This window comes from Dunckerocampus dactyliophorus, chromosome 7 (assembly GCF_027744805.1).
Source record: "Dunckerocampus dactyliophorus isolate RoL2022-P2 chromosome 7, RoL_Ddac_1.1, whole genome shotgun sequence".
In the NCBI taxonomy this organism is placed as follows: Eukaryota; Metazoa; Chordata; class Actinopteri; order Syngnathiformes; family Syngnathidae; genus Dunckerocampus; species Dunckerocampus dactyliophorus.
In genome coordinates, this window is record NC_072825.1 from 25,072,576 (window position 1) to 25,099,986 (window position 27,411).

The 27,411-nt window shown below is 42.5% G+C and overlaps 1 protein-coding gene across 3 annotated transcripts; it reads left to right on the forward strand.

The window, feature by feature from the left end:
* Positions 1-26,488, forward strand: nr4a3 (nuclear receptor subfamily 4, group A, member 3). Of its 3 annotated transcripts, XM_054782918.1 has the most exons (9): positions 1,239-1,541; positions 1,879-2,040; positions 2,409-2,490; positions 6,629-7,470; positions 11,303-11,432; positions 14,199-14,362; positions 14,453-14,652; positions 20,231-20,409; positions 24,833-26,487. In XM_054782918.1, exons 3-9 carry the CDS (start codon positions 2,427-2,429, stop codon positions 25,099-25,101), a joined length of 1,848 nt encoding a protein of 615 aa, XP_054638893.1. In that variant the 5' UTR covers positions 1,239-1,541; positions 1,879-2,040; positions 2,409-2,426; the 3' UTR covers positions 25,102-26,487. The 3 variants fall into 3 exon arrangements, with proteins under 3 accessions (XP_054638894.1, XP_054638892.1, XP_054638893.1); XM_054782919.1 differs by lacking the exons at positions 1,239-1,541; positions 2,409-2,490 and adding an exon at positions 1-143 and having other exon boundaries at positions 24,833-26,485; XM_054782917.1 differs by lacking the exon at positions 2,409-2,490 and having other exon boundaries at positions 1,237-1,541; positions 24,833-26,488.
* The last annotated feature ends 923 nt before the right edge of the window (positions 26,489-27,411 follow it).

Consider the following 27,411-nt stretch of genomic DNA (forward strand, 5'->3'; position numbering starts at 1 on the left):
AGGAAACTTTTTTCTGTCTCGCTTTTACAGTATTTCTTTTTTATTATTATTTCAACATTTCTTGGTGATTATTGCGGATGGGAAACGGATACTTGATGCGGGCTTCTCATCGCAAGTAAAGACGGAACCGCCACAGCAAAGCAGTAAGTCAATTGTCAATGAATGATGCGTATCACACTTTCAAACACTCAACTTCTCATCCACGCGCTCTTTTTTCCTGAAAGCTCGCCTCCGTGACAAGCTCAGTATAATCTTGCACTGTGGTTGTCATGGAAATGATATGCCGCATTTATATTTTGATATCATCCGTTAAGAATGGTGTAGATTTATACCAGAGAAATTTAATGTTGCTTTAAAATACACCAGTATCACTCACAGGTCCCATTCACTGACTTTTTAAATCTAAATGACACGTGTCCTTTTAAATTCTCTACTTGTACTTTCTTTGGCTGTAAAGCACACCTGTGGGTGGGTTTACGCCACTTTTCTCCACCTTTTTCGTGTGTCTGTTTGCTGGAAAGACGCTGCTGTCCGGCTTTATTGGTGCTGGAAGGGCGGGGAGGACTTTACCGGTTGCTCCCGGGTGCGTGTTTTGCACTTTCTTTGCAGCTCTCCTGGTTACCGGTACGCGCAGACCCCCCGTACTTGAGGAGTGTACTTGTTTATTACAACATGTAATGAGTAAAGTGCAATTATGTGACAAAAAGTTTTGTTTTGTAGTTAGGAGCTAGGAGTTTTGTAGTTAGGAGGCGTTCAAGAATCCCTTTTTTCTGCAAATGAAACCAACAAAAAAACTAATGGCTGATACATTACAGTATGCCTGGTGCAATGCCACTTTGATATTATTCACTGTTATTTACTTTATTTTCCCTGAAACACCCTAAAACCAATCCAGTACAGATCACGATCGTGTCAGCATTGCAACTTTTTCTCTCTTATTCGGGATGTTTCATGTGTAACCTTATTAATAAATTACTCCCTGGGGACCAATAAAAATGGAGCATGGAACACCCTTGATCTAAGGGCTGGGTCCCAAACTCGGATTATTAGGCTACAAATGACTCCCAAGGTGTTTGGAAGCTCAAAGTGTGCACTAATCTCCCCAAAAGTGTTCTCACTGTAGTTCTAATGTTTAAATTAAGGTCATAAAATCATTGGGCACACGTTGTAGGTGTCCAAAATCTTGTTATCTCAGAATGTTTGGCGAGAGGGCGTCTAAATGTGTGCGTGTGACAGAAAGGGGGCGCTCTAAAACCTTAAAATCCACCGCGCATTGCGCGTCCGGCTGCAGTGAGAGGCAGCTGGAGGCGCACGGCGTACCGGAGTTTCTTCTGCTGGCTGCTCTGCCGCGTGCATACATGCATGCATACATGCATACGTGAGTGCATGAAAAAAAAAATCCGACAACTTAAAAAAAAAAGACTGCATGCTGTCAGTCTGGATGAAGCCACAGCAGAAGAAGACCACGGTGGTGATCAGAAGCGATGACCTGCAGGCTTTGACACACTCTGCTGCGTTTATAAAAGTGCTCACTTGTCTGGGTTTGTATTGCTTTGCGTTTTAGGTTAAAGTGGGTGTCTATTGTGCAAATACAAGATCCAATATGACTGTAAAACAAAGTGAGATGGAACTTTTTTTAAAAACTGGAATCACACATATTGATAGTCAGATTTTTGTGTTAAATGTGAGTCTTTATGCTTCCTTGAGTGTTTGCAAGTGTTTGTGGTTTTAAAGTTGTACCCATGCAGGCCTGTCATTCGAAAACCTTTTAAAGTGCGTGTTAATGAAGTGTCAGTTGTAAAGTTAGGGAACATAATTATGAGAAACGCGTGTTAACAACTGGTTCTGACGCTCTCTCATGTTTAAAATCTCCTCCAGACACAGGTTCGGAAAAGTGCGCCCCGCCGAGCTCCGAGTCCCGGCGATTGGACCCTTCCTCCGCCGAGCCCTGCCCGCTTCAGGAGCCCCGTCCCGGCAGGAGCCACGCCACCTCTCAAGCCCGGACACCCAGCACCATTCAGCGCGAAGCTCTCACACCAGGTAACCCAACTTTTTGATTTATTCTCGCCTCCCACCTTATCTGTATTTCTTTTAGAGCAAAAGATTAGTTGCACTTGTCTCCTTTGTGTTTGCATAAGTGTGGCAAGTGAGGACAGCTATATTTGACTTACATGCACGCATAATAATTTTATTTCTTCCACCCATTATGCATGCTTTATAATTTATGTCATGTCAAATGTTTTACTATCAGTGTCTGCTTTGCACGTGTGTGTGTTTTCATTTTTGTTTATTTTGTTAAATCTCGCAATTCAATGCAAACAGCCCTCCTCCCCCTATACCAAAAAAATATCGTGTTTAATTGTGTTGTATTGATGTATGCAACCTCCATGTTTTTATTTATTTGTTAGATCTATGGCATTGTGACAATGAACAAGCGCGCTCAGTTATTGGAACAGCTGCAGTTTGTCCAGTTGAAATGCACACCTCGAGGTTAGAGACTGTCTCCATTCACCTCGCTATTGCTATCACACTGCTGCACAACTTGTGTGTCTGCTTGGGTTGTCTGTCCTCTTGCTTGCACACACACGCACACACACACACACACACACACACACAGACACGTTTGCATGCAAGTTCAAAACAACCAAAAATCTGAGGGTGGTGTTGGAGTGTCAAAGGTTTTTCTTCACATTTGCTTCGGTGACATAAGAACACTTATAGCGGTGTTGAGTGCATGGGTGTAAGCGTGTGTTACTGCGTGAAGCCACCAAATTGAAGCCCAAACCAGAATGAAGTGGATTTACTGGTTCTCCCCGTGATGCTGGTGTATGTTTTTGGCAGAATGAGCATACGCGGGTTGATGTTTACAACCTTAACACCACACAGACCAGCAGTAATGTGTGTATTTGCATACACACAGACACACACATGTACATACTTAAGCACCTGACGGGCAGACAAAGCATCACGATCAGTTAAAAAGTAAGCTGTCGTGTCTTTTTTTTTTTTTCAACCACAAGAGCATAAAGCGATGTGACAGGTGCAACACTTGTACGCACAATCCACCTGAGGCTCTCGCCGCTGGCACAATCCTTCGCTACTGTGGCATCTCTCTTTTTCCTCGTACTTGTGTTTACCATAGAAAACAACACCCTGCGCACCAAAAAGGCTGCAATGTTGCATGCATGTCGCTTCGTATTTTGCCATTAAGATGTCTCTTATATGTGAATTGTTGTGGTAAACATTTAAAATACTTTCTATGAAGAGAACATTTTCCCCATAATAAATAACGGTAATGGTCAGGGTAAACTAAAGTTAGGTGAATACATCACACTTTTCCAAATGCGCAGTTCAACATGTCCGAAAAGGAGTAGGAAGAACCAAAGCTTTTTAACCCTACCACTTCTCCATATCGCAGTAACTACTGATCATTTATTCACTTTCTTTTTCATGTGGGGAGAGTTTTTAACATTGTTAAGCTGTCAAACAAGTGTAAAAAGAAGTCAACCCCCTTTCATTTCAAACCCTGTTAACAGTAAATATTTTTAATGGTCACGCACGGCTCTGATGATGTCGTCCTGCCCTGGGCGTGATTGTCGACGTCGCCATATTGTACTGAGCAGCCAGGACAGAGACGAGCGTACCCCTTTGCCGTTTGTTGGTATAAGCAGTCCCATCTCAGTATGTTCTCGCCTTTTCCCCTCTTTTATCCTCGACTTAGTGGCTGCATTTAAATAAAAGTATTTTTAAAAAGCTCAGGAAAAAGCACACTTGCCGAGTTACATCAGGTATTGTGGAAATATTAACCTAAAAATCCAAAGACTCTTTGTCAATAAAATATGTTTGAAACACAGCCGACCGCATTTTTACTTTGACAATAAGCGAGTCGGTTAAGACTGACCCCGTGACCCATTTTGGCTCCCGAGCCTCAGTTTGGGAAACTTTAGTATGGATACCGAGTGAGGTTTGCAAAAGTCATGCATGATTTCTTATGTTTTACGTGACTTAGGTGTTAACTAAGGTGTTAATCGTAAGCAGGCGACAACTGGAAATAATAATAATAATGATGATAATGATTTGTAGTGCATGAGAAAGTGCAAGGCAAAATGTAGCTCTCTTTGACCACATGGTCATTTATGAACAAGTTTAGCGCGCAACAGCAACAGAACCAATGTTGTATGACAAGCGTAACACTGAGTTGACCGACCAACATTTTAAAGCACTGCTGATACTTCAAATGCAGCTACTGTCATCATGTGGAGTTAATAAAATAAAACATCTGGGGGTTGCCTACAGCCACAGTTTTAAATTCGACTAGATGCGTTGACTTTAGAGGTTGTACCGTGTCTTCCTGAAAAGGCCTTGCAGGACAGCTTTTACTTGACCTTTGCCCTCTAGACTCTAGGTTCCCAAATAGTCATGGGGGTTATGTGAATAAAAATGAAGAAAACATTGTGACTACATTGGTTACGCCCAGAGTTAAGCAGTGCGCTTGAACGCCTCATGGTGTGTCCGGCATGAGTAGGGGGTACATGGCTTCAGGTGAGATGTCTGAAGGGTTACGGGACTGAAGCACTGCTCCAGGCAAACATAGTATTCAACATTGTAAATATCAATATAAAGTTAGTGAATTTATGTGGATACAGTTCCCTGTTGTGTTGTGCTTTATTCACAGTGCGTGTGAGTCATGCTTGTGTTTTACAAGGCCCCCACAGGCCAAAAAAAACACTTGCTGCCTTCCAGGAATAATATCTAATTGGGACACAAATGAACGTGCCACTCCGCTCACTTCCGCTGATGTCGGGCATCACTGCTTTCTGAGTCTGATGCTTTTGTGTCTTTTAATAAACGACCTTTAAATGGCCTTTAAAACCTTAGGTCCGTGGCGTTTAAGTGGATGGTGGTGCTCGTGAGTGCTTTACCCACAGCACGGCTGATACGTCCCCTATTTGACTGGGCAAACATGACGCGCCGGCAAGCGGGGGCGATTACGTGCGTGCATGCAGGCGTCTGTGGTGGTGTGTTGACTGTTCACGCTCATACACACGCACACACATACACACGAGCGTATGACGTAAAAGAAATTTGATAAGAGAATGACAGCGTCCGGATTAAATCAAGACAAAGATTGGTGTCTGCTGCAGAACTATGCTTTCTTGCATGTGTGTGTGTGTGTGTGTGTGTGTGTGTGTGTGTGTGTGTGCACATCCAGCAGCACCATGGGGTTCCATTATTATTTAATGTAATCTGCTTTGCCATCTGACTAACCCACGCACACAGAGGACACAAAGTTGCAGGGTTTCTTTAACTTGACTAACTTTAGGTGAAGAATCAGCAGTGTGTGCTTGAGGGCGGTGCACCACCACCACCACCACCGCCCACCCCAACCCCACCCCCTAGAATGCAAAGATTTGTTCTATCAAACAATTGTCTGTTCCAACTGAGTTGTGCATTCTTAGGGTGCGTTCACACTTGTCATGTTTGGTTCGGTTGAAACCAACTATGGTGCGGTGCGATTGGTCAAGCGCGAAAGCGATCATCCGAAGTGGTCCGAGACCATGGCGTGCAAGTAAACGCTGGTGTTGCACGAACTAAAAGACACGGACTGGTATTAAAATGACAGCAAGAAGCATGCAGAAATGACAAAATGTGTTAAAAGTGGTGTCTGTCTCTGCTCTCTCCATTTGTGCGCGTGTGTGTGTGTGTGTGTGTGTGTGTGTGTGTGTGTGTGGCAACTGTGCCCTTAAAAAGTATATTTTATAAGCTTTTTGTCAAATGAAGACGGGAAATATAAGGCACGACACACACAAAAAAAACTGATGGAATAAAATCCTCAACAGCAACACTTCAGTACAAAGAATTGCTTATCAAACAATCTTTACATGACAACACTCAACAATAAATGATTACTCATTTCAACAGAAATATATCAAACAATATATTTCATTATTTATTCATGAATATATTGAAATGATCATGAATAGGTTGTTGCTTAATCTATATTCTGCATTCATACAATACAATACAATGTATGCTCTATACAAAGTGTCTACTATTAATTCACTCATTTATTTTATTTTGTTTTTTCTTCTTTTGCCTTTTCTTTTAGCACTGCACAAGCAGTGCGTCTATTCTTACACATTTCCTATTCTTTTCTTTCCCTGTCGAGAATAATTATCCATCGTTCAGCTATGGAGAACATATGCATGTTAGGTTAATTGGCGACTCAAAATTGTATAGGCTAATAGGCTCCAGTGCAATGAAAACCAAATCATACAAAAAGCGAGGTTTGACTGTATATGTTCTTAACTAGGCAGCCTTTGGTCCCATGACAAAAATACCAATGTGAATACTCAGCAAACCTTCCTGGACCCTACCTGAGTACTGAACCACAAGTGTGAACGCATCCTTATAAGAGTAGCGTATATCTGCTGTGCATGTGCGTCCACAGCTCATAGTCACATTAGCGTTGCTCCTGTGCTGCAGTGTAAATAACTGATGAACTAGCGTGTCATCCATTCTCCTCAGCCACTAATGACTGTTGCTGTACTAACGTCGTACAATCCCATTAATGATTTGGGGCTACACGCCGCTCTAACCACCCACGTGTGCTCTGCTTCCTCGCCAGACATGCCCTGCGTGCAGGCTCAGTATGGGCCCGCCCCCCCAGGCTCCGCCTATTCCGGCCAGTCTTTTGGTTACCAGGGGGACAGCTACAGCTCTGACCTCATGACCTCCGACTACACCAAGCTGGACCTGGGTGGGGGCGAGATCTCTGCCGCGGCTGCCACCACCTCCCTGCCCAGCTTCAACGTCTTTGTGGAGGGAGGATACGAGCCCAAGTCATCCTGCCTCTACCAGATGCCCTCGCACAGGCCCGCCATCAAAAAGGAGGAGGACAGCTACCCTACTGCGCCCCAACTGGAGGCGCTATCCTCCTCCGCCATGTACTTTAAGCAGTCTCCCCCTTCTACTCCTACCACTCCCTCCTTGCCACCACAGCCTGGCACCTCCTTCCTGTGGGAGGAGCACTCCCTTGCCCCTCCATCGCATCCCCACTCCATGGGCTCCAACCTGGACACAAGCTCCCTCAAATCCCCCCGCTTTCCACACTTCTACCAACACTCGCCACCCCACAGCGGGGGCAGCACAGGAGGCTACGAGGGTCTCTCAGGGGGCCTGGTGCGCACTTCTTCCTCCTCTTCCTCCTCGTCATCTTCAGTCTCCCATGCTCATGGCCCGCCCCTGGATCAGCAGCCCATGTACCAACTGCACCGCGGGGCCGGTGGCACCAGCCTCGCATTCCGCTCCCTTGCTCTCGGCCCCTGTGGGCCCTTACTTGGGGACAGCCTGCCCTCGCCTCCACCCCGTGGGCCTCAAGGAGAGGGCACCTGTGCGGTGTGTGGGGACAACGCCGCCTGCCAGCACTACGGTGTACGCACATGTGAAGGCTGCAAAGGCTTCTTCAAGGTAAAACACAAGCAGATCCACAGTCCACCTCAAAATAGCAACACTTTTTGACAAACAAGCTACAACCTGTACTTCATTTAAAGCAATTTGGACGTCACCCACCCTCGCCGAAACCTTGCACCCCACTCTAAATTATCTGAGGAGTCATTATGAAAGCACACAACACCCACAGGGGTCGTCTCTCCCGGCAACCAAATGTCCAAAGTGCGTGCATGGTTTTTGTGTGTGTGTGATTTATGTGAGAACACATGCTCTCTCTAAGACAACCGAGACAAAAATCCCTCCAAACTTTCACGCTCAGCCTCTCCAAATAAAATATACTACGAGCATTTAAGAAAAAGTATCCTCTTTTGCCTTTCAGTGTTTTGAATCAGTGAAATTTACACTTATGCACGATATGAGTCATTTTCTAGATTCAGTATAACACATATCCCACATACCATGTGACCACACACACACACACACACACGGCTCCTCTCAACAGAAGACAGCTTTTAGTCAGACTTACTTTTACTCTTTAACTGCAGGAAGCACTCAACAGCAAAATATTAACAAGTCTTAGTAAGATGCAGATGCAGACACAACAATGCCGTATTGCTGTATGATTAATACATTTACTATAATGCTAATTAATTTAAATATAATATAGTTTTATTTTGATATATTTATTTAATTTATTCTTTTATTCTTTTTTGGGGGGGGGGGGTCGAAATTAAGCGTCGCAGCAAACACAGATGTAACTGAATAATGCCTCTGGTTGGTAGGAATGAATTATCCTTCTTTTCAATTAGATAAACAATGTTTTCATTTAGCCATTAATGGAAGCATCGTCTGGTTGCTGGTCAGGCCGCGGGCTCTCTTTTCTCCTGCTTCCTTTCCACTCTTATTGCAGAGGCCACATAAGACAATTTGTGCATGTACACTTGTTAGAAACAACATCATTTAGCACGCACATCATTTCAGTTCCAGGAATCACATCATCAGCTAGAACATTTTTAAGCACCGCCCTGCTCTTTTTCATATCATCAGGCACACCCCATTATCATAATGCTTTTATTATCCCAACCCCCCCAAAAAACATTGTTTCCTGATTATATTCAATTATGCCAGAAGAGGTATTAGCATGTTAAATTGTTGTTAGTTCATTAGTGCGATTAAAAAAAAACATTTTCAGTGTGAATTAATTGCAGGTCTTAAATATGTGGATTTTGGGTGGAATTCTGTTGCGCATTTAGAGGTTTTCATTCATTTTTACATACAAATACATTAAAAAGGCGAATATTCACGTGATTTTTTTTTTACTTAAAATCCCTAAACATTCATGTGTTGTCAATCAAATGGTAAAACATAAACATTACATCTGCATGCATATACTGTATCTCCCATCTTGTACTTGACAGAGAGCTCAGATTGCCCCTGATTAAGAAGCAGAGGATGAGAAGGGGGGTGGGAGAAAAGTCCCTAAAGGCTTTTAATTTAAACCGTGTCTATTAGCACATGTTACATGTCAAGAATCTGCCTCTGCGTGCTGCTCCCACGGTACCCCCAGCATGTGTGCTAATAACTGTATTTACCTAATCTGTAACATTTGCTGTCGCTTTTCTTGTTTTTCTGAAAGGAAGTCTCCTCCACACACAGGCACCGCTGCTTGTTTCACTTTCTGGCGCTTGCTTTGTGATGCTATAATATAGAGTACGAGTTTGTAGCACTGACATAGATCTCTACATTCTTGTCCATGAGAGGACAAGAACCAGATAAAGTCCAAACTACCCCTTTTTGTCACCTGTACGCAGACACTTTGTTGTCTGGCTAAGGCTAAGGTAACTTGCACTGAACTACATAGGCTTACATTAACATCATTTGAGCTGTGTGTCCAACTGCACATTTCATATATTGGAGGTCACCCAGGTCACCTTTGCGAAGACGGCAGACGCTCTGCATGCTGTTTCAGAAAGCAAAGTCGTCCAAACAAACACACATACACAGGTGGACGGCACAAATCCCTTCAAAACTATAGGATAGATTGTCACTCTTTGTTTTGCATCTCAAGTGAAAGACCAGATTTTGGCTTTCAGTGACTCACAACAATCGAACAGTGATACCAGTGAAAAGCTGGTATCTCCAGATTTTGGGGTTTTATTCCATTTTTGCCATAAAATAACAAAGCAGTACTTCTCTGTGACTCTCTCAGCAACTAGCCTGTGGTTTGTTTATTTTGTGTTATCCAATGACAAACACGTACCTCCACATTTTGCGATTGTTGCCGTTTTAGCGGAAAAAAACAACAAAGCCATAATTCTCAGTGATTCCCACAGCAACTGGCCTGTGATGTGTTCATTTTTGTCATTCAGTGACACGTATGTCCAGATTTGATCCTTTTGTTGTTTGTTTGTTTGATCCAAAAAAACAGCAAGTGACTTCCTCTCACTTTAGCGACTCTCATAACACTTGGTTTGTTGATTTTATATAAGGAAATGAAAAACCCATACCTACATATTGCGTGCAGTTTTACTTTTTATCCAACAAAAAAACAGACTTTCAGGGAAGGCCGTCGTCCATTGAAAAACATGTATGTTCACATTTGGGGATTTTTTTTTTTTTAATTGAAAACAACAAAACAAGTGACTCCTACAATAATCAGCTTGTGATCTTGTCATTTTAAATCGTTTTGCTACACAATGAAAAGCACGTATCTCCACATTTTGCAAAATCGGCCTGCGATTTGTTCAGTTTACGTTGTCCATTTGCAAAACAAGTATCTCCAAATTTTCCGAAAAGCAACAAAAGAACACTTATCAGTGACACAACTGCTCTGTGATTTGCTCATTTTTAATCATTTTGCCACCAATGACAAGCACGTATCTCCACAACTTGTGATGTTTTTCTTATCTTCTTAAAAGGCTTTTGGTAACTTTTGGAAAATTTGATGTGTGACTTGTTTATTCTCCAACAAAAAACAGTTTTTCTTACTTGTTTTTTTGCATTAAAAGGAAAACACTCACAAAATGTGGAGATACTTGTTTTTATTGGACAGTGTCCTTCGACACCCCCTATTTAGTTTCCTTTTTTCCTTGGGTAGCTTTCAGTGACTCTGACAAAAATCATCCTGTAATTTGCTAATTCTATGTCGTTCTGTACAGAAGAGAATCTCCAAAATTGCCAAAAGTTTTTTCTCGTGGATTTCAAAAGGGAGAGGAGATACCGGTGTTCATTAGGCAGCGACTTCTGACCCCTTCTACTAGTATTGTTTATATGAAACCTTTTTATTTCTAAAGCACAACTTAAAATGCCCATGAAAAGACAATGATTACCATTTTTGTTGTTGTTGTGGTCTATATACGTGAGGAGCGCACACATTCACCACGCAGCCCGTTTCTGATTTCATTTTAATAAGGTCAGTAATAATCGCGCGAGCCAGCCAAGGAGAAAACAGCTCCCGCGGGGCCCATTGAGAGCGGCACGACCCGCGAGGCCCCCGAGGTGCCACGAGCTGACCCGCGAGCTTCACAAACAATCTGATCAGGCAGCTCCTTCCTTCCTTTCTGCCTGTCTCGCGGGAGCCTCCTCAGCACGCCACGTGCACGGCGACCATTGTCGAGCCCCCGCGCTAATAAAATCGTCCCCCCTGCAGGCGACGCTTGTTGGGAAATTAATTTTATCTAATTATACTGATGTCAGTGCCGCCTTTCAGCGCGTAATTAAAAAGTGACCTGCGAGGTTCTGCTTTCATTCTTTGCCAGGGAAAGCTGAAATTGAATGAAATAAATGCTTGATTGTGTTTGGAGGCTGATTATTGGAATGTCTGTTTGCTCTTTTTTTTATTTCTCTCCAGCGCACCGTGCAGAAGAACGCCAAGTATGTGTGCCTGGCCAGTAAGAACTGTCCTGTGGACAAGAGGAGACGCAACCGCTGCCAGTACTGCCGCTTCCAGAAGTGTCTGAGTGTGGGCATGGTCAAGGAAGGTAGGATCCCCATAATCCAACTGTCTTAACCAATGCCTCATTACTGGAATCCAATGTACCTTTCCCAACATGTATGCTGCAAAGTCAAGAGTACAACAGTAGAATCTTTGAGGGTAATGGTAATGCTTCAGTTTATTTCTATATAATATCACACTTTTATACTTGCACAATCGAACATGTCCGAAAATGAATGGGAAGAAGCAGAGATTATTTGATGGGTAAAACCCCAATGGCAAGTCTTTACTCCCCACTGGGACTCCAGGATAAGTGTTTGCCATCTTGACAGGAGCAAAAAAGACACAAAGTCAACTGTCTAGGGTGCAACTGAGTGACAAGCCACTGTAGCCTTAAAGGGATCATTTTTTGACTTCTTGACATGAAGTTGTATGACATCCCCATCAGCAGTGTAGTGTATCAACAGTGACTTACCCCCGCACTTCGTCTCGTGAGTCCAGTTCTGGTCGACTTTCCGTGACGAGGAACATAGTTCCATAGTAAATCAGACCTCACAGATCACTCTGCGTTGTATTTGTCTCCATTCTTGTGTATGTGATGAAGACGCTTGCATCTTCTTCAGAGATGGAGCGCCCTGGCCATCTTGTTTACATGTGTGTTCCACAGCGGAAGAAGATGTGAGGGTCTTCATCACATACACAAGAATGGAGAGGTGACAGTGCGCAGGGACATGACGGGAGACAAATATAACGCAGAGTGATTTGTGAGGTCAGATTTTTTCAAGGAGGCATTTTTATGACACAAATGTATTACTCTTTTGAACGCATATTGTTTTGAGAAGCCAAACTCTTTACTTAAGTGACCCCGGCAACTAAGAGGAACTATGTTCCTCGTCACGGAAAGCCGACCAGAACTGGACTCGCGGGACCAAGTCACTGTTGATGTACTACACTGCTGATGGGGATATCATACAACTTCATGTCAAAAATTCCGAACTATCCCTTTAAAGGTGCAATGATGTACTTATTTTCGGTGAGGGAAATATTACGTAATAATAAAGCAGGGGTGATAGCCTATAAGAGCGCACTCTGTCTTGGTGAAGCAACCCAAGTTCATTCAAAAGTCTGAGGCGGGCAGCTTGAGAAATGTAAAGAAAAACATTGTTTTCAAATCTACTTAGCTGACTTCAGTTATGTTTTGCAAAAATAACTCATTTTTTAGCTCATATGAGGAGAGATTAAACAGAGTCTGGGTTGAGCAGACAACCCCACAAAATGTGCTCCAGAAAATCTGCTTTTCGGCGAGTAGACGAGGTCCCAATCTCAAAATATTCCTTGACAAAAGGCTCACTGTCCCACGCTTATAAAAACCTGGTTTAAGTTCGTGCGGTACATCAAGTAAGCAAATTAACACCACAACCACACAAACTGTGTCAACTTTCAATTACTATACAATGGCAGCCCATTTAGGCAGCAAGGCATACGCTTTTTACCACATATTGAAACTTTATAAATAAATATGAATTAATGACTTACAAAATGTCATTTTAGTAGTTATTAGTAATTTAAAAATAATTACTAACACACACACTGTGTCAACTTTTGATTGCTGCACGATGGCAGCCCGTTGAGGCAGCAAGGCATATGCAGTTGGTTGTTGCCACATAGTGAAACATTAGAAATAATTTAGAAAAGAATGCTCATTAGTAATAAAAAGAAAATACATCAAGTAAACAGATTCAGCCCACTGACAGACATAATGTGTCAACTTTTAACTATTGTGCAATGGCAGCCCGTTTAGGCAGCAAGGCATATTCGGCTGTTTTTTGTCACTTCGTGAAACTTTATAAAGAATGCAAAACAATGATTATTAATAATAATTTTAAAATAACATGTAACATACATATAAACCTATCATGTAAACCGATTCACACCACTGACAAACATACGGTGTCAACTTTTGATTACTCTACTATGGCAGCCCGTTCAGGCAGCTTGGCATATGCGGTTGGTTGTTGCCACATAGTGAAACTTTCAAAAGAATTATAAATTAATAATCATTAGTAATAAAAAAAAAGTACATCAAGTTAACAGATTCACACCACTGACACATGTACTGTGTCAACTTGGTTATTGCACAATGGCAGCCCATTTAGGGAGCAATGCATATTCGGCTGCTTGTTGCCACATCGTGAAACTTTTTTTAATAGCTATGAATTAAGAGTAATTCATGACAAAAAAAAAACCCTCACATTAACAATTTAACACTACTGACCCACATACTATGTCAACTTTGGATGACTGTACTATAGCAGCCCGTTTAGGCAGCAAGGCATATTCGGCTGATTATTTCCACATAGTGAAACTTTGCAAATAAGTATGAATTCTAATTAATGATAAAGAATACGACTGTGTTGCTTTGAGACAAGGCTAACCTCTCTGAAGAATAAATAGTTACTTCAAAAGACCATGTAGAACCCCACAAGGAATTTTAACAAGAAGAAACCAAGATGGCATCTAGACATATGGTCCTCACTCCTTTGATAGCACACATAATTCCCCCTAGGACACAGTACAAACACACACACACACACACACACACCTGTCTTTCCCATTAGCAAGTCACAACTCCAGTGCCACCTGGTGGCTGCCCACCACATCATCGTGTGGGAATGATGTACACAATGCTTCACTCTCATTTGCACCACTGGAAAATACTGATAACTAATTTATCTTAATTTAACGATACAGCTTTTTTATGCACGTTGTATGGACACACTTCATTATTCACGCCCACATTATCTCTCCACAGTGGTGCGCACCGATAGCTTGAAGGGGCGTCGTGGCCGTTTGCCCTCCAAACCAAAGAGCCCCCTGCAGACAGAGGCGGCGCCTCCCTCACCGCCCCTCAGCCTGGTCTCCGCTCTGCTCAGGGCTTATTCCCACTGCACGCCCCATGACCTTGACTACAGCCAGGTAGCCCTCCGTGGTTACAAATATGTCTTCAATCAGAAGCTCCATGCAAATTCTGACTTCTCCGTCCCGTCTTCTCTCTTTGTCCCACAGTTCAGTGCTGCTGACCCCCCCTCTTCCTCCTCGGATGCAGAGCACATCCACCTTTTCTACCGGCTCCTAACCATTTCGATGGAGACCACGCGGTGCTGGGCCGACCGGCTGCCGGGGTTTTCCGAGCTCCTGCGGGATGATCAGAACCTGCTCATAGATTCCGCCTTCCTGGAGCTGTTTGTCTTGCGATTGGCTCATAGGTGAGGAAGATGCTGATTGACATATAAAGTTACACTTTAATTAGACTTTCATTCCTGAAGAAACTCCCCCCCCCCCAACTAGTGTATTGAGTGTAAATCGATCCCATGCTAGCTGTATGAACCACTACACTAACAATGGCTCTACTCAATGATGTAGTGGTGCAAGTGTCATGGGATGTAATAAAATGGTAATGTTCATAACTTGATTATTGCAACAAGCGCCTGGACAGTATCTCTTGCGTCACTCCGCTACTCTTTTAAGAGTCAAATTTCAAAGGCTCATGTGTGCATGATATGAGTACTTTTGTGTCATGCACAGGACAATACATAGTCATGTCCAAAGTATGGCCCGGGGCCCGCAGCTCGTTATATTTTGGCCCTCGGCAAATTCATTATTAATAAGATACGGTATATTATTAGAAATGACTCATTTGTTTTTTCACCTACAACACAAAGCTACATTTAGATGTTCATTTGGGAAAGCTTTGCATCTATTGGCACTGCATTAGATTGGTTTTAGCATCTTTAATGTAGGCAATGTATCAAAGTCGCCCCCGCATCCTTCAGTTTTTCTATTTGTGGCCCTTGCTGGCAAATGTTTGGACTCCCCTTTCCAAAAAGGTCAAAAAGGCTGAATGGAAGTCAGCGCTGTAGACATTGTTTTAACCTATATTTGTATATGTGGTATCATTATATTTCAACATAACTGGAGTTTTGCTGCAACAGTGCTGTCATCAAAGAGCCCTTTTCATTCTCTTGATCTCTGAAGAGCTGCCTTTGAGCAAGGCAGGTATTGATTAATGGAAAATGCTAACAGTGCTGTGGCTATTTGGGGTGTTTTGATACCTTGCTAAAGAGAACCTCAACAGAATCAGACTGGCACCTCCCAAGCAACCATACCAAGTTTTCCAAATGGGAACCTCTTGACTCAATCCCAAAAACACTGTCAATGTTTTCCCATACCGGAAGTTGAACCTGGGCCGCCTGGGTGAAAACCAAGAATCCTAACCACTAGACCACATAGCTGAGTGCCTTTTGACACAATTCTGTTATTTTTCTGGACACATTTAATTTGATATTTGACAAAGTCATGAACACATGGCCACTGCTTCCCTGAAAAATCATATTCCCATACCGGGAACTGAACGCAAGCTGCCTGCGTGAAACCAGGAATCCTAATCGCTAGACCTTATGGTCTACACAAAAGGTGTCCAAACAGCGGCCCGGAGCCATTTGTGGTCTTATTTTTACATTCTAAAAATAGAATTTAACAACAACAAAAAAATGTAATGGAAAAATCAGCAGTAATTATACAAGAATAAAGTACTGGGGGAAAAATATTTTGGGAAAAGGTTGTAGTCTAATGAGAAAAGGTCGTAATTTGACGAGAATAACGTTGTAATATTATGAGGAAAAAATAACGTCATTTTAGTAGTATAAAGTTGGGAAAAGAAAAAAAATAAGTTGTAATATTATGAGAAACAAATAAACTAAATGAAAAAGTAATTTTGGGAAAATTAGGAGCCGGGAAGTTAGAATAGTATGGGAATAAAGACAAAATATTACGAGATGAAAATTTACAAGAACGTTGAAATACGTTAAAAAAGAAAGGATTAAAGGAGAAAAAAAAAAAAAGAAAAACATCAACATCAGAAATGGACAAAAACAGCTGTAATTTTACGAGATCGCTACATCATACTGTAGTGAATCTTTAAAATAAATATGAATAAATGATAAATAAGCATTTTTTTAAAATCCATCAAGTAAACAGATTCACACCACGGACACACGTACTGTGTACTACGGCAGCCCGTTTAGGCAGCAAGGCATATTGGGCTGATTGTTGCCACATAGTGAAACTTTATAATAAATATGAATCAATAATAAAAAAATCCATCAAGTAAACAGATTGACACCACTGACACACATACTGTGTCAACTTCTGATTACGATACTGTGGCAGCCTGTTTAGGCAGCATTGCATATTCAGCTGGTTGCCACATAGTGAAACTTTTCAGCAAATATGAATTAATGATAATGAATACAAAAAAAAATGTGTCAAACAGATTAACAATATTGGCCTTTGATTAATATATACTGTGTAATATGGCAGCCCGTTTAGGCAGCAAGGCATCGGGGAGTATTATGTTCTATAAGGAGTGCCATACTTTGAAAACCCCTGGCACAGAACTTGAAAGCAAAGTGTCTTTTTCTTGCATTTGCTGCATTTTTCATGTCATTTTCCTCTCTGGTTGGCAATGACAAGTCATACAACTCTGCTGCAGTTGGTGCCCTTAACCTTCTTTTATGTGTCGGAGGGCAGCAGGGACACTTAAATGCTCTACTGTAATGTACAGTACTGCGTGTAAGTGTGCCGCCGTGTTGGTGTATCTCCTCGGTAGGAGCTGAGTAATTGGCCATATGAAGAGAATTATGAATGGAGTCGGTGGCTATGACAGCAACTACACCCACAGAGTTCCGCTTGTCTGATGTGTGACGCACAAGAGGGCTCAATTTATGTGAGTGTGTGTGTGTGTGTGTGTGTGTGTGAGAATGGACAAGATCAATTCCCTCTAAAAAAAACAAAAAACAAGTCAGCTGAGACGTTATGGCAGGAAATTCATGCTCAATCCAAGATAAAATCATCACGCAGCGCATGTGTCCAGCACAGTGTGTGTGTGTGTGTCTTGTGGTGCCAGTCGAACTCCCCCCGAGCCGTCTTCGCCTCAGCATTGCCCTGGGTTACCGCGCACCTCCAGCAAGGCATGCGGCTGCTTAAATTTATGGAGAGGAGCGGGCCTCGGCCTACAAGCTCATCCTTTTGTCCCCGGCTGTCGTCTAGGGCCAAAAAAAACAACACAGTCAGACACACTTACTCACCCAAACACGCTGATGATGTACAACTTTGTTCTCCTCCGCCCCGGCTAATAGGGCCAGGTGCAGGGTGGGTAGAAGACGGGTGGTGGCATCACAGCTCCAGCATGAGAAGCTCAGGCTGGGCCTGTGAGTCACCCCGAAACACAGGACTCACACAACACACTGAACACGCCACGCAGACCCATTTCATCGCTGATGCGACCCTGCAGGCGTTGACCCCGTGTTGAACTCAGATGCCTCGCAGACTGCCCCCCGCCCCTTCTTATGCGAGCGTATGCTTGTATGTTCGTCAGAATGTGTGTGCACACTGTGTGTAAGAGTAAATTTACTCCGCTCTCCTGGGCCCACCGTTGCTGTAAGCACCCCCTTCACCAAACACTTTCAGTGGTTATGGGTGGGTTACCGTGACGACGCCGTCGTCAGGGGGGAGCGGAATGCGTGGCAGAAATCCAGCTGTATATATAATGTGATTGTGGACGGCTGCTTGGGTGCCTGTGCGTCACATCTGCGCATTGTTTGGAATGTGCTTTAATATGCAGCATTACACATTGCAGGTTTTTATTGCCGTTTCCTTACATTAATGCATTTCATTTAAAGCTCCAATAGCATACTACTTTTCAACAACAGTCATTACTGTTTTGGACGAAATCTAGCCTTGATGCCGGAATTTAGCCAGTTTTTTAAAAGTGCTTTTACACACACTGTTTTGTGTGTCTGTAGCTTTAATGCTAATGACCTGTTTGGCCACGCCTGTCTCTGGCACAGTGTGTGGCTCCAAAAAGCACTACTGTGCATCTAATCCACTTTTTACATATGCAGTTATCCAGTTATCAACACTTTGCACTTTGAATTTCAAAAAATATATTAAATAATAAATCATTGTTGTTTCATGGTTGAATGTGACCTGTTATTTGTCCAAAAAATATGCATCCATCCATCCATTTTCGGGGGTATGCTGGAGCCTATCCCAGCTGACTTCACCCTAGACTGGTCACCAGCCAATCGCAGGGCACATATAAACAACCAACCATTCACACTCACATTCCTACCGATGGCCAATTTAGAGTCGCTGACAAAAATATGCATGTTTAAGCAAATGTTACATACTTTTTTTCCCCTAAATTTTCAAGCATAAAAATGGCTAAATGATCTCAAATACAAATATAAGGCATTCAGAAGATGCATTTAAAGACCTAGTCAGATGTAGGATTCCACACTGGTCACTAGGTGTCAGTAATGTTACATTGATGAGAACATGGCCACGGCAGGAAGTAATGTCCAGAACAGGAAGTTAAAGAAGTATTTTCGTCGACTTTTGTCAGCATACTTTGCTAGACCCAATGGGGTCATTTCTATGAAAAATCAATCCGTTTATGTCAACATCTATTTTCATTTTTGCCAGCATCTAGTTTCACGTGTGTCGTCCAAACACTTATGTTGACAACCGCTTATGACGACGTCAGTCAGCCAGTCCGAGGGAGTTGACATAAAACAGGTTTCACTATATATCAGACACAGCAAGGCAACATGAAGGAGTGGAGACAAACGTTAGCAACCCTAGCATAGCTACGTGAGCTAGCATTGTACTCACATTTTCACAGCAACATCATGCTAGGTTAGCCTATTTGCTGAAGTAAAAACTGAAATAAAACTGAAGGAAAGCTGATCAAAATTGCAGATCCCACGTCTGTAACTGACCGGTTAGCAGAGGCTTTTTTTTTATAGATGTGATGCAAAGCCTGTTGTTTTTTGTTGTTATTTTTTTTTTTAGACAGCAGTGCTCCGTGAAGTAGTGGGCGTACATGAGGACCGGGTATCACGTCCATAAGTTCAATCACAACAGAAAGTCAACAGCAAAATTGTCCCATTTAGAGGCGTACATGCTATAAAGCAGGGGTCACCAAGGTTTTTCCTTGTGAGAGCTACTTTTACAAAATGAAAATGGCCAAGAGCTACTCATTTTTGTAACATTTATTTTCAGAGCTTATTCTAAACCCAAACAAAGCGAATATGCTTGTTTTACCAGAACATAAACAAAATGCTGGTGTCCACAACTCACATTTTGTATTTCAGAATGCATTTCTTTCTACTGTTCTTTCATTATTAACTGAAAACCTGAATGAAAAGCAGGCTTGCGGGCACCTCATGTGGTCGTGGGGGGCTACCTGGTGCCCGCGGGCACCACGTTGGTGACCCCTGCTATAAAGCACGAATTAAGGGAGATATTATGCGAGATAGAGTCTTCCTCTTCACCCTTGTTTGTCTCTGATCTACAGTAACCTGCGTCCTCCATCTGTCTTCCCTTTATTTAAGCATCTATTTATTTCAGGCTCTTAATAAGAAGGAGGCATGCTGTTTAGCCAGGCACTCATAAAGAACACTTTATAGTCCTCGCTCTCTCTCCCTCTCTACTGCTCGGTTCTGTGTCGTGAGTAACTGATGGGAGCCTTTTCATTTTCTCATTAAGACATATTTCCATCGCACGCAGCGGCCCAAGCCAAAGCACTTGAAAGTCATACCCGTTTAGGCTATCTGCCTCTTTTTCCCAGTCGTTCATCACTTACAGTATGTTTCCCAGAAGATGTTTTAAAATGCAATTATTTGGTGTTTGATGTGTGTCCAAATTGTGTGTGAATGCATATGCTGCCAAGTGTTTATGAAAAGGGAGCCCTGAACTCAGCGTTTTTCTCTCTGTTTGCAGGTCGATGCTGTCGGAGGATAAACTCGTGTTCTGTAACGGTTTGGTGCTGCACAGGTTCCAGTGCCTTCGTGGGTTTGGAGAGTGGCTGGACTCCATTCGAGACTTTTCCAACCATCTCCAGAGCCTAAACCTGGACGCCTCTGCCTTCGCCTGCCTGGCCGCGCTAGTCCTGCTTACAGGTAAACATGATCATTTGGACTATAGTAGCCTCACGTGTGTGTGTGTGTGTGTGTGTGTGTGCATGTGTGTGTGTGTGCGTGTGTGGCTGATTGAATGCGACAGTGATCAGGTGCATGCGTCCTCTCAAAGACATACATACATACGCGTGTTCTAGCACATTTCTGCTACCGCTAACAAGAACCCGATACCCAGCAGCACCTGCTGCACCTGCTTCACACCTGCCCCTTTAATCATTGGGGATGTGTGGAACATGCAGCAGAGAACGCACGGCCAGAATGGACCATGAGGAAACAGGAAGTCACCTGCAAAATCAATGAGTGAAAATAGATAATGAAAGCGCTTAAACAGAAGAACAAGTGTAAGATTTCACACAGCGTCATGTTCAGGGAGATGGACGCCGTTAAATGCACAGCGGTCGTGTTGACAGTAGCACAGTAAATATCAGAACAGATACGAAAAGAAGTCATCCATTTTGTTTGGTGATGAAAATGGTGAATGAAAATGGCACCAACCATCATCTATGAACCAGAAGTACCTATTTTGTTAACAGTTCTTCCTTAGTGGAGGTCTGTGCTGTACTGAGTGACTAGCGGGACGTTGATACTTTTGATGTTGATTTGGTTCAAATTAGGTGAGATTTTATAGTTTTGCTTATTACAAACATAATATTATTAGAAAGATCATCATAAAAAATCATAATAAAATCCATCTATTCAAAAGTGTAGTGGAAGTTGCCCACAAACAAAACCACCTTCCCCAACCTGCACCCCTAAAAAAACTAAAACGCCAAAAACGCTCAAATACTCAAAGGGCAAAAAAATTAATATACCCTGTTAATAAAGTTGATAAGTAAATTTAAAGAAATATATACATTATATATATATATTTTTTACATTTGTCAAGAAAGAAGTCATACATTTTCAAGAAAGAAAACCTTACTTTTTCAAGAAAAAAAATCGTACCATTTACGTTTTCAAGAAGAAAATCTTTTTTCACTTTTTTAAAAATATTACTTTTTCAAGAAAAAATTACTTTGTCAAGAATTTTTTTTTTATATTTTTCAAGAAAAAAAATGTACTTTTTGAAAAAAATCTTACTCTTTCATCAAAAAAATGTACGTCGTCAAGAAAAAATAGAACATGAATCATTATTTTTCAACAATTATTCAAAAAAACATTGCATTTTATTCGCGAAAAAGGTTTGTTTTTTTAAAGAAAAAAGTTACGTTTTTTTCATAGAAAGTTTTTTTTAGATCACATTTTTTTAAGAGGATAGCTGTATTTTATTTATTTTTTTTTCAGAAAAAAAACGATTATTTTTTTAAATAAACATTTTTTTCTAGAGGAAAAAAAAAGTTTTTACAGAACAAGGTTGTATTTGTTGAGAGAAAAGTCTACACCCCCTGAAATTTTACCTCGCGCCCTTGGTCAGAAAACAATACTTTGTTAGGTAATTTAGTTTTTTATTGGACCTTATGTGGTCATTGAAGTAAAAAAGAACTATATTTCAGTATTCCTCTCAGCCAATCAGTAATGGTTTAGTTTATGGATTATGCATAATATGACCATGTCATTAGTATAACTGTACTGATAATGAAACATTCTAAAAAGTAATGCACCCTAGTAATTTTCAGGGTAAAACATGACATCCGTACGAATATCATATCAAAGTCTGTACATAAACGTGAAAGCTTCCCCCCGTCGTTGCCGAATTTCTTTACCGCCGCTACCGCCTTCGTTTCCTCTCTCTAAAGCCCCCAACACAAGCCCCTCTCTCTGGGGGAGCACTTAACTCTGCGCCTCATCGACCAGCCCACCACGGCGCTGCGCTGGTGTCTCAGTGCCACCTCGCTAGCACACACAAGCGCACCGCCGGAGCAACCGGGCCATCGACCACTTCAGAGTGGCCCACGTAGAAAGGCGGCCATCGATTCCCCCTCGCTACCGGGGTGAGTTTGTAAGTAAGAGGTCTGAAAGGCGCGTTGAAAAGAGGGCTGGTGCGAGCGGACAAACAAAAGAGCCACATAAACAAACAATAAATGCACTTCACATAATAGATATCTCAAAGTGGTCCCAGCCACGGTCTCCCTGCAGGGCCAGTGTGTCTGTGTGTGTGTGTGTGTCTGTGTGTGTGTGAGTGTGTTGTTGGTCTACACCCTGTGCTCTGCAGAATGACTTAGTGTCACATTAAGTCCCGTTCGGGTGCCGCTGGAGTTGCTATGGGCAGCAGTGTGTTTGTGTGTATGTGGCGTGTGCTTCTAATCTCATTTGGCGGTTCACAGGGCCGAATAATCAGCTAATTGTTGAGCACTTTTGTCTTTGTCTATGCCTTCAATTGCAATACGCATTTGTGTGTCCGTGTGTGTGTGTTTCTATGTATCTATTGTGTGCAGGGGGCTTATTAGGTTAGGCTGTGTATTGATCAGTAGTGAGTGAGACAGGTTAAAGCCTGTTAAGAACTTAAGCCATACAGGCTAATGAGGTGCAATTCAATAGGAGAAGGTGTAGCAAATTTAACCAGTTGCCTTGATGACTACTGCCAAAGGGGCGGAAAATGTGCCCTAAATTTACAGAATCTTTTGGCATTAGGGATTGTATATATACTCAGCTGGACAAGTTGGGGCCATCCATCCATCCATCCATCCATCCATCTTCTACCGCTTTTCTGAGGTCGGGTTGCTGGGGCAGCACCCTAAGCAGGGAAGCCCAGGCTTCCCTATCCCCGGCCACTTCGTTCAGCTCCTCCCGGCGGATCCCAAGGTGTTCCCAGGCCAGTTGAGAGACATAGTCTCTCCAACGTGTCCTGGGTCTTCCCAGAGGCCTCCTACCGGTCAGACGTGATTTGAACACCTGAACACCAGATGACAGTGCTTCTCACCTTATCTGTAAGGGAGAGCCAAGCCACCCTACGGATAAAACTAATTTTGGCTGCTTGTACCCGCAACCTTGTCCTTTCGGTCATTACCCAAAGGTCATGACCACAGGTGAGGGTAGGAACGTAGATCGGCCGGTAAATTGAGAGCTCGATTGCGAACCGATCCAGTGGGAGTTGAAAGTCACAAATGGCTTATAAAGCCAGCACGACCACATCATCTTGAAAAAGCAGAGACTCAATCCTGCAGCCACCAAACCGGAACCCGTCAACGCCCTGGCTGTGTCTAGAAATTCGGTCCATAAAAGTAATGAACAGAATCGGTGACAAAGGGCAGCCCTAGTGGAGTTCAACCCGCACTGGGAATGGGTCTGACTTACTGTCGGCGATTAATCAACTGACCATTTTTTGGTCTTTTATACATCCAATATAATGTACATTTATATTAAAATAGATTCTGTTTTGTCATAATAAAAAAAAGGCAACTTAACAGCAATTTCTATCATTTTTCCATGGGCTGTTTAGTTGAAAAATATGAAGTTGGACATGAATGACAGAAACTAGAAACTAGAAATTTGTTGTAGTTTATACAATGTATATTGTATAAAAACTTATTATTTTTCTTTTTAAACATTTTGTTTTATCATTAACAGGAAAAATGTCTATGGGAAGTACAGATGAGGAATAGGTGAAATACTGACTTGGACACTTTCCATTGGAATTCATGAGAAATGACTTGAAATTTGGGGTATTTTTCCCAAACTGCATTATTACATAATATTTAGTTTTGTCATTAAAAAAAAATTTAAAAAGAGAAAAACGGTGTGAAATTCCAACATTTTCCATGAAAAGTTTAGCTGAGGGATTTTGGAAAATATAAAGTTAACCAGTTTCCTTGGGAATTGACTGGAAATGTGGGCCATATGTGTAAATATATTAATGTGCATTAATTTCCTTAGGAGAAAAACAGCCAAAGCAATGAATATGTCCATAGGAAGTTAAGATAAGGAATTGACTTGGGCAATTTGCATGGGAATTAATGAGAACTGTAATGTATACCTTATTCACCTGATTATAAGACACACGGCATCTATGTTTCCCGAGGAGAAAGTTTGAAAAGTCTACTTATATTGAGGTATAGAAATAACAAGTGAGTCTGAGCTTTTCTTCCTGTCACACACACACACACACACACACCGGTGACCTGGTGACACAGTCAGCCAGAGGAAAAAAGTGTCTTAAAGACAGAGGTGGAGATCTGATGCTAATTTGAAGACAATGGGAATTAAATCAACATTGTACAAACATTCACAGACTTTCCATTATTATCACCATCATTATTATAAGTCGTGGGGCACCAGTCGTGTGCATGATTTTGCAAACAATGTGATGAGGTTTGTTTTTGCTGCAAGATGGCTATTTTTCCAACTATACTTCTGCGTATGTGCAAAAAAAAATCATGTTAATTCCCATAAATTGCTGTTAATTCGGATGAATGTGTGTGTTTCTCGCTGAATTTACTGATGGATTATTCTTACTCCTCCTGCACAGAGCAAGTCCCTGGCCTGAAGGATTCCAAGCGGGTGGAGGAGCTTCAGAATAAAGTGATTTGTTGTCTCAGAGACCACCTGGGCTGCGGCCCCTCCCCATCGTCATCGTCGTCCAAGTCGGTGCCCGCTCTGAGTCGTATTCTGGGTTTAAGGGCAGAGCTGCGCTCCCAGAGGACTCAGGGCCTTCAGCGGATCTTCTACCTGAAGCTGGAGGACCTGGTGCCACCTCCGCCTTTGATTGACAGGTTCCTGGACACTCTGCCTTACTGATGGCTGAAGGATGGAGAGGAACGTTAAAAAAAACACACACACACAATGATAAACTCACTTTGCTATGTGATGCCAACAGGACAACCACCTGAAAAGACACAAAAAAATGCTTTGCCACTTCTGATTTCCACATGTGGGGGAGGATGGAAGGACTTTTTGCTGTCTGGGGGTCCTGTTTCCATGTATACTGGCCTGCTTATCCAGTGGCATGATAGGAGCTCCGCATTGCACACATGTGAGCGTCCACGTGTGAAAACAATATTTCAATAACACAGAAAGCGCGTTGTTTGATTCCAAGTGCAATTTTTGACTGCTTTCTCATCCCGTAAAGGACGTGACGCGTAAGGAATGGCTTCATTTCAAACTCTAAATTATTTGAAGACGTGTCCCATATTGTCAGTCTCGCGAAAAAGAAAGATGGCGTCAGAGGAGAAACTCGTGCACTAACGATTGATGACTGCTCACTCAGACTTGAATGGCTTGTTTTCTTTTGGTGTTTTTTATGACGCATATTGAAATGATAGGAGACAGAAATGGGCTTGTGAAGCACTTACACCCTGCAAAGGGCTACAGGCACCGACACACACCCGGAGAGCAGGGTGCTCGACAAGATAGACCCACGGGCCAAACATTCCGCAGTCTTTTTCTATTTGTGGCGGCGTGAGTGTGTGCAGGACGGTGTTTGGATGCTGTCTTTGCCTGTGTGTGTGTGTGTGCGTGTGTGTGTGTGTGTGTGCGTGCGTGTGTGTGCGTGTGTGCGTATGAACGCTTAGAGAAGCCAGCATCTTCTGCATGGTGTGTTTTAAAGCTGTCGAAAACCGGCTTGCCTCATGTGTCAACCACCCCCGCTCCCTCAAAAAAAAAATTTAAAAAACCCTCACACACTCACGGCAGCGGTGATATTTTAAAAAAAAAAGAAAAAGAAGGAAAAAAAGCAAATTCTATAGATATATAAATATATAAATATACAAAAACTAATATTTTGAAGTGTTTTTAGCTTTTTTCAAATATTGTGGTACGACTTGTGCATTGTTTTCAAAAAGAAGCTAAACAAAAAAAAGAGAGAAAAAGTTGCTGGTTTTTTTTTAAATGTCCCTCTTTGGTTTGAGTTTCCTGTTCAATTTTTTTCTTTCTCTTTGGTTCACTGGATTTTCTGTTCAGCACTTTGAAATCATAAACTAGTTCTGATTATTCTGGCTCCTGTGTTGTTTTTATGTTCTTACTTGGCATTTTATGCACTTACAAACAATGACATATGTATCGCCTAAGCCTTCTTTTCACACAGGGATCCTGCAAAATTGCAGCACCAGCGGTTGAGGCAAAGTAAGCTGTTGACGAGACTGTGTAGAAGTGGCTGTTAAAAGTCCCCTATTATACAAAATTCACTTTTTAATGATATTCTAACAAATATGTGCCCCTAGAGCCTGTTTATGGGCTCCTAACATAAGAAAAACATCATCTTGACCCAACTTGTTTGCTCCGGATTTCATGAAGGAACCCCCCCCCTTCACAGAGAACAAAAAAGGAGGCTTTGCTACACATCTTAAAATACAGCCTGGTGTGTTGGCATCTATCCATCAGCTACAGACGTGGGAGCTGTAAGTTTTATCATTGTGTTTTTCTTCGCCGAATACTAGGGATGCTCTGATCGAGCGGCCACCGATGAAAATTGGCCAATTTCCGTGAAAAAGCATCCATCCATCCATCCATCTTCTATGCCGCTTCTCCTCAATAGGGTCGCGGGGCCTTGCTGGAGCCTATCCCAGCTGACTTCGGGCGACAGGCGGGGTACACCCTGGAATGGTCGCCAGCCAATCGCAGGGCCGTGAAAAAGCATAATGCCGACAAATGCCTTTCCAAGCCGATCACCTGTGGCTCGTACTATTGCAGCATGCAGCCTGTAGCGAGTGTGTCCCGCCCACTTTCCTTCACACTGCGCAGCCGTGCCAAACCCACAACAATCACGTCTGCCGTGCGGAACTTACCTGTCGTTTGTGAGAGTGATGGAAATTTTGCATCCTGCAGAACATACCACGAAAAATATCTCGCCGGGGTAGCACGTTAAAAAGCTTTCATTTAATACGGCATTTGAAGAACAAACTCAACGGAGTATGGTGAGTTACTTACAATATGATCGTCAGTCAAGCGGCAGCTAATGTAGCCAACGCTGGACAGCCAGTCAGACAGTCAGAAGTCTAAAGCAAATAACCCGAAAAATAATTGAATTCATCGTACTAGATGACCAGCCTCTCTCAGCGGGGGAAGACACCGGGTTTGCCAACTGCTCTCCCACTTGGAGCCCCGCTGCAT

What these genes read in the sequence shown, in the direction of transcription:
- nr4a3 (XM_054782917.1), top strand. Translation starts at nt 1,427, where the DNA reads ATGCTGTCAGTCTGGATGAAGCCACAGCAGAAGAAGACCACGGTGGTG. An exon ending in AAAAGTGCTCACTTGTCTGG is followed by an intron (nt 1,542 to 1,878) that starts GTTTGTATTGCT and finishes AATCTCCTCCAG; the next exon opens with ACACAGGTTCGGAAAAGTGC. An exon ending in GCGCGAAGCTCTCACACCAG is followed by an intron (nt 2,041 to 6,628) that starts GTAACCCAACTT and finishes CTTCCTCGCCAG; the next exon opens with ACATGCCCTGCGTGCAGGCT.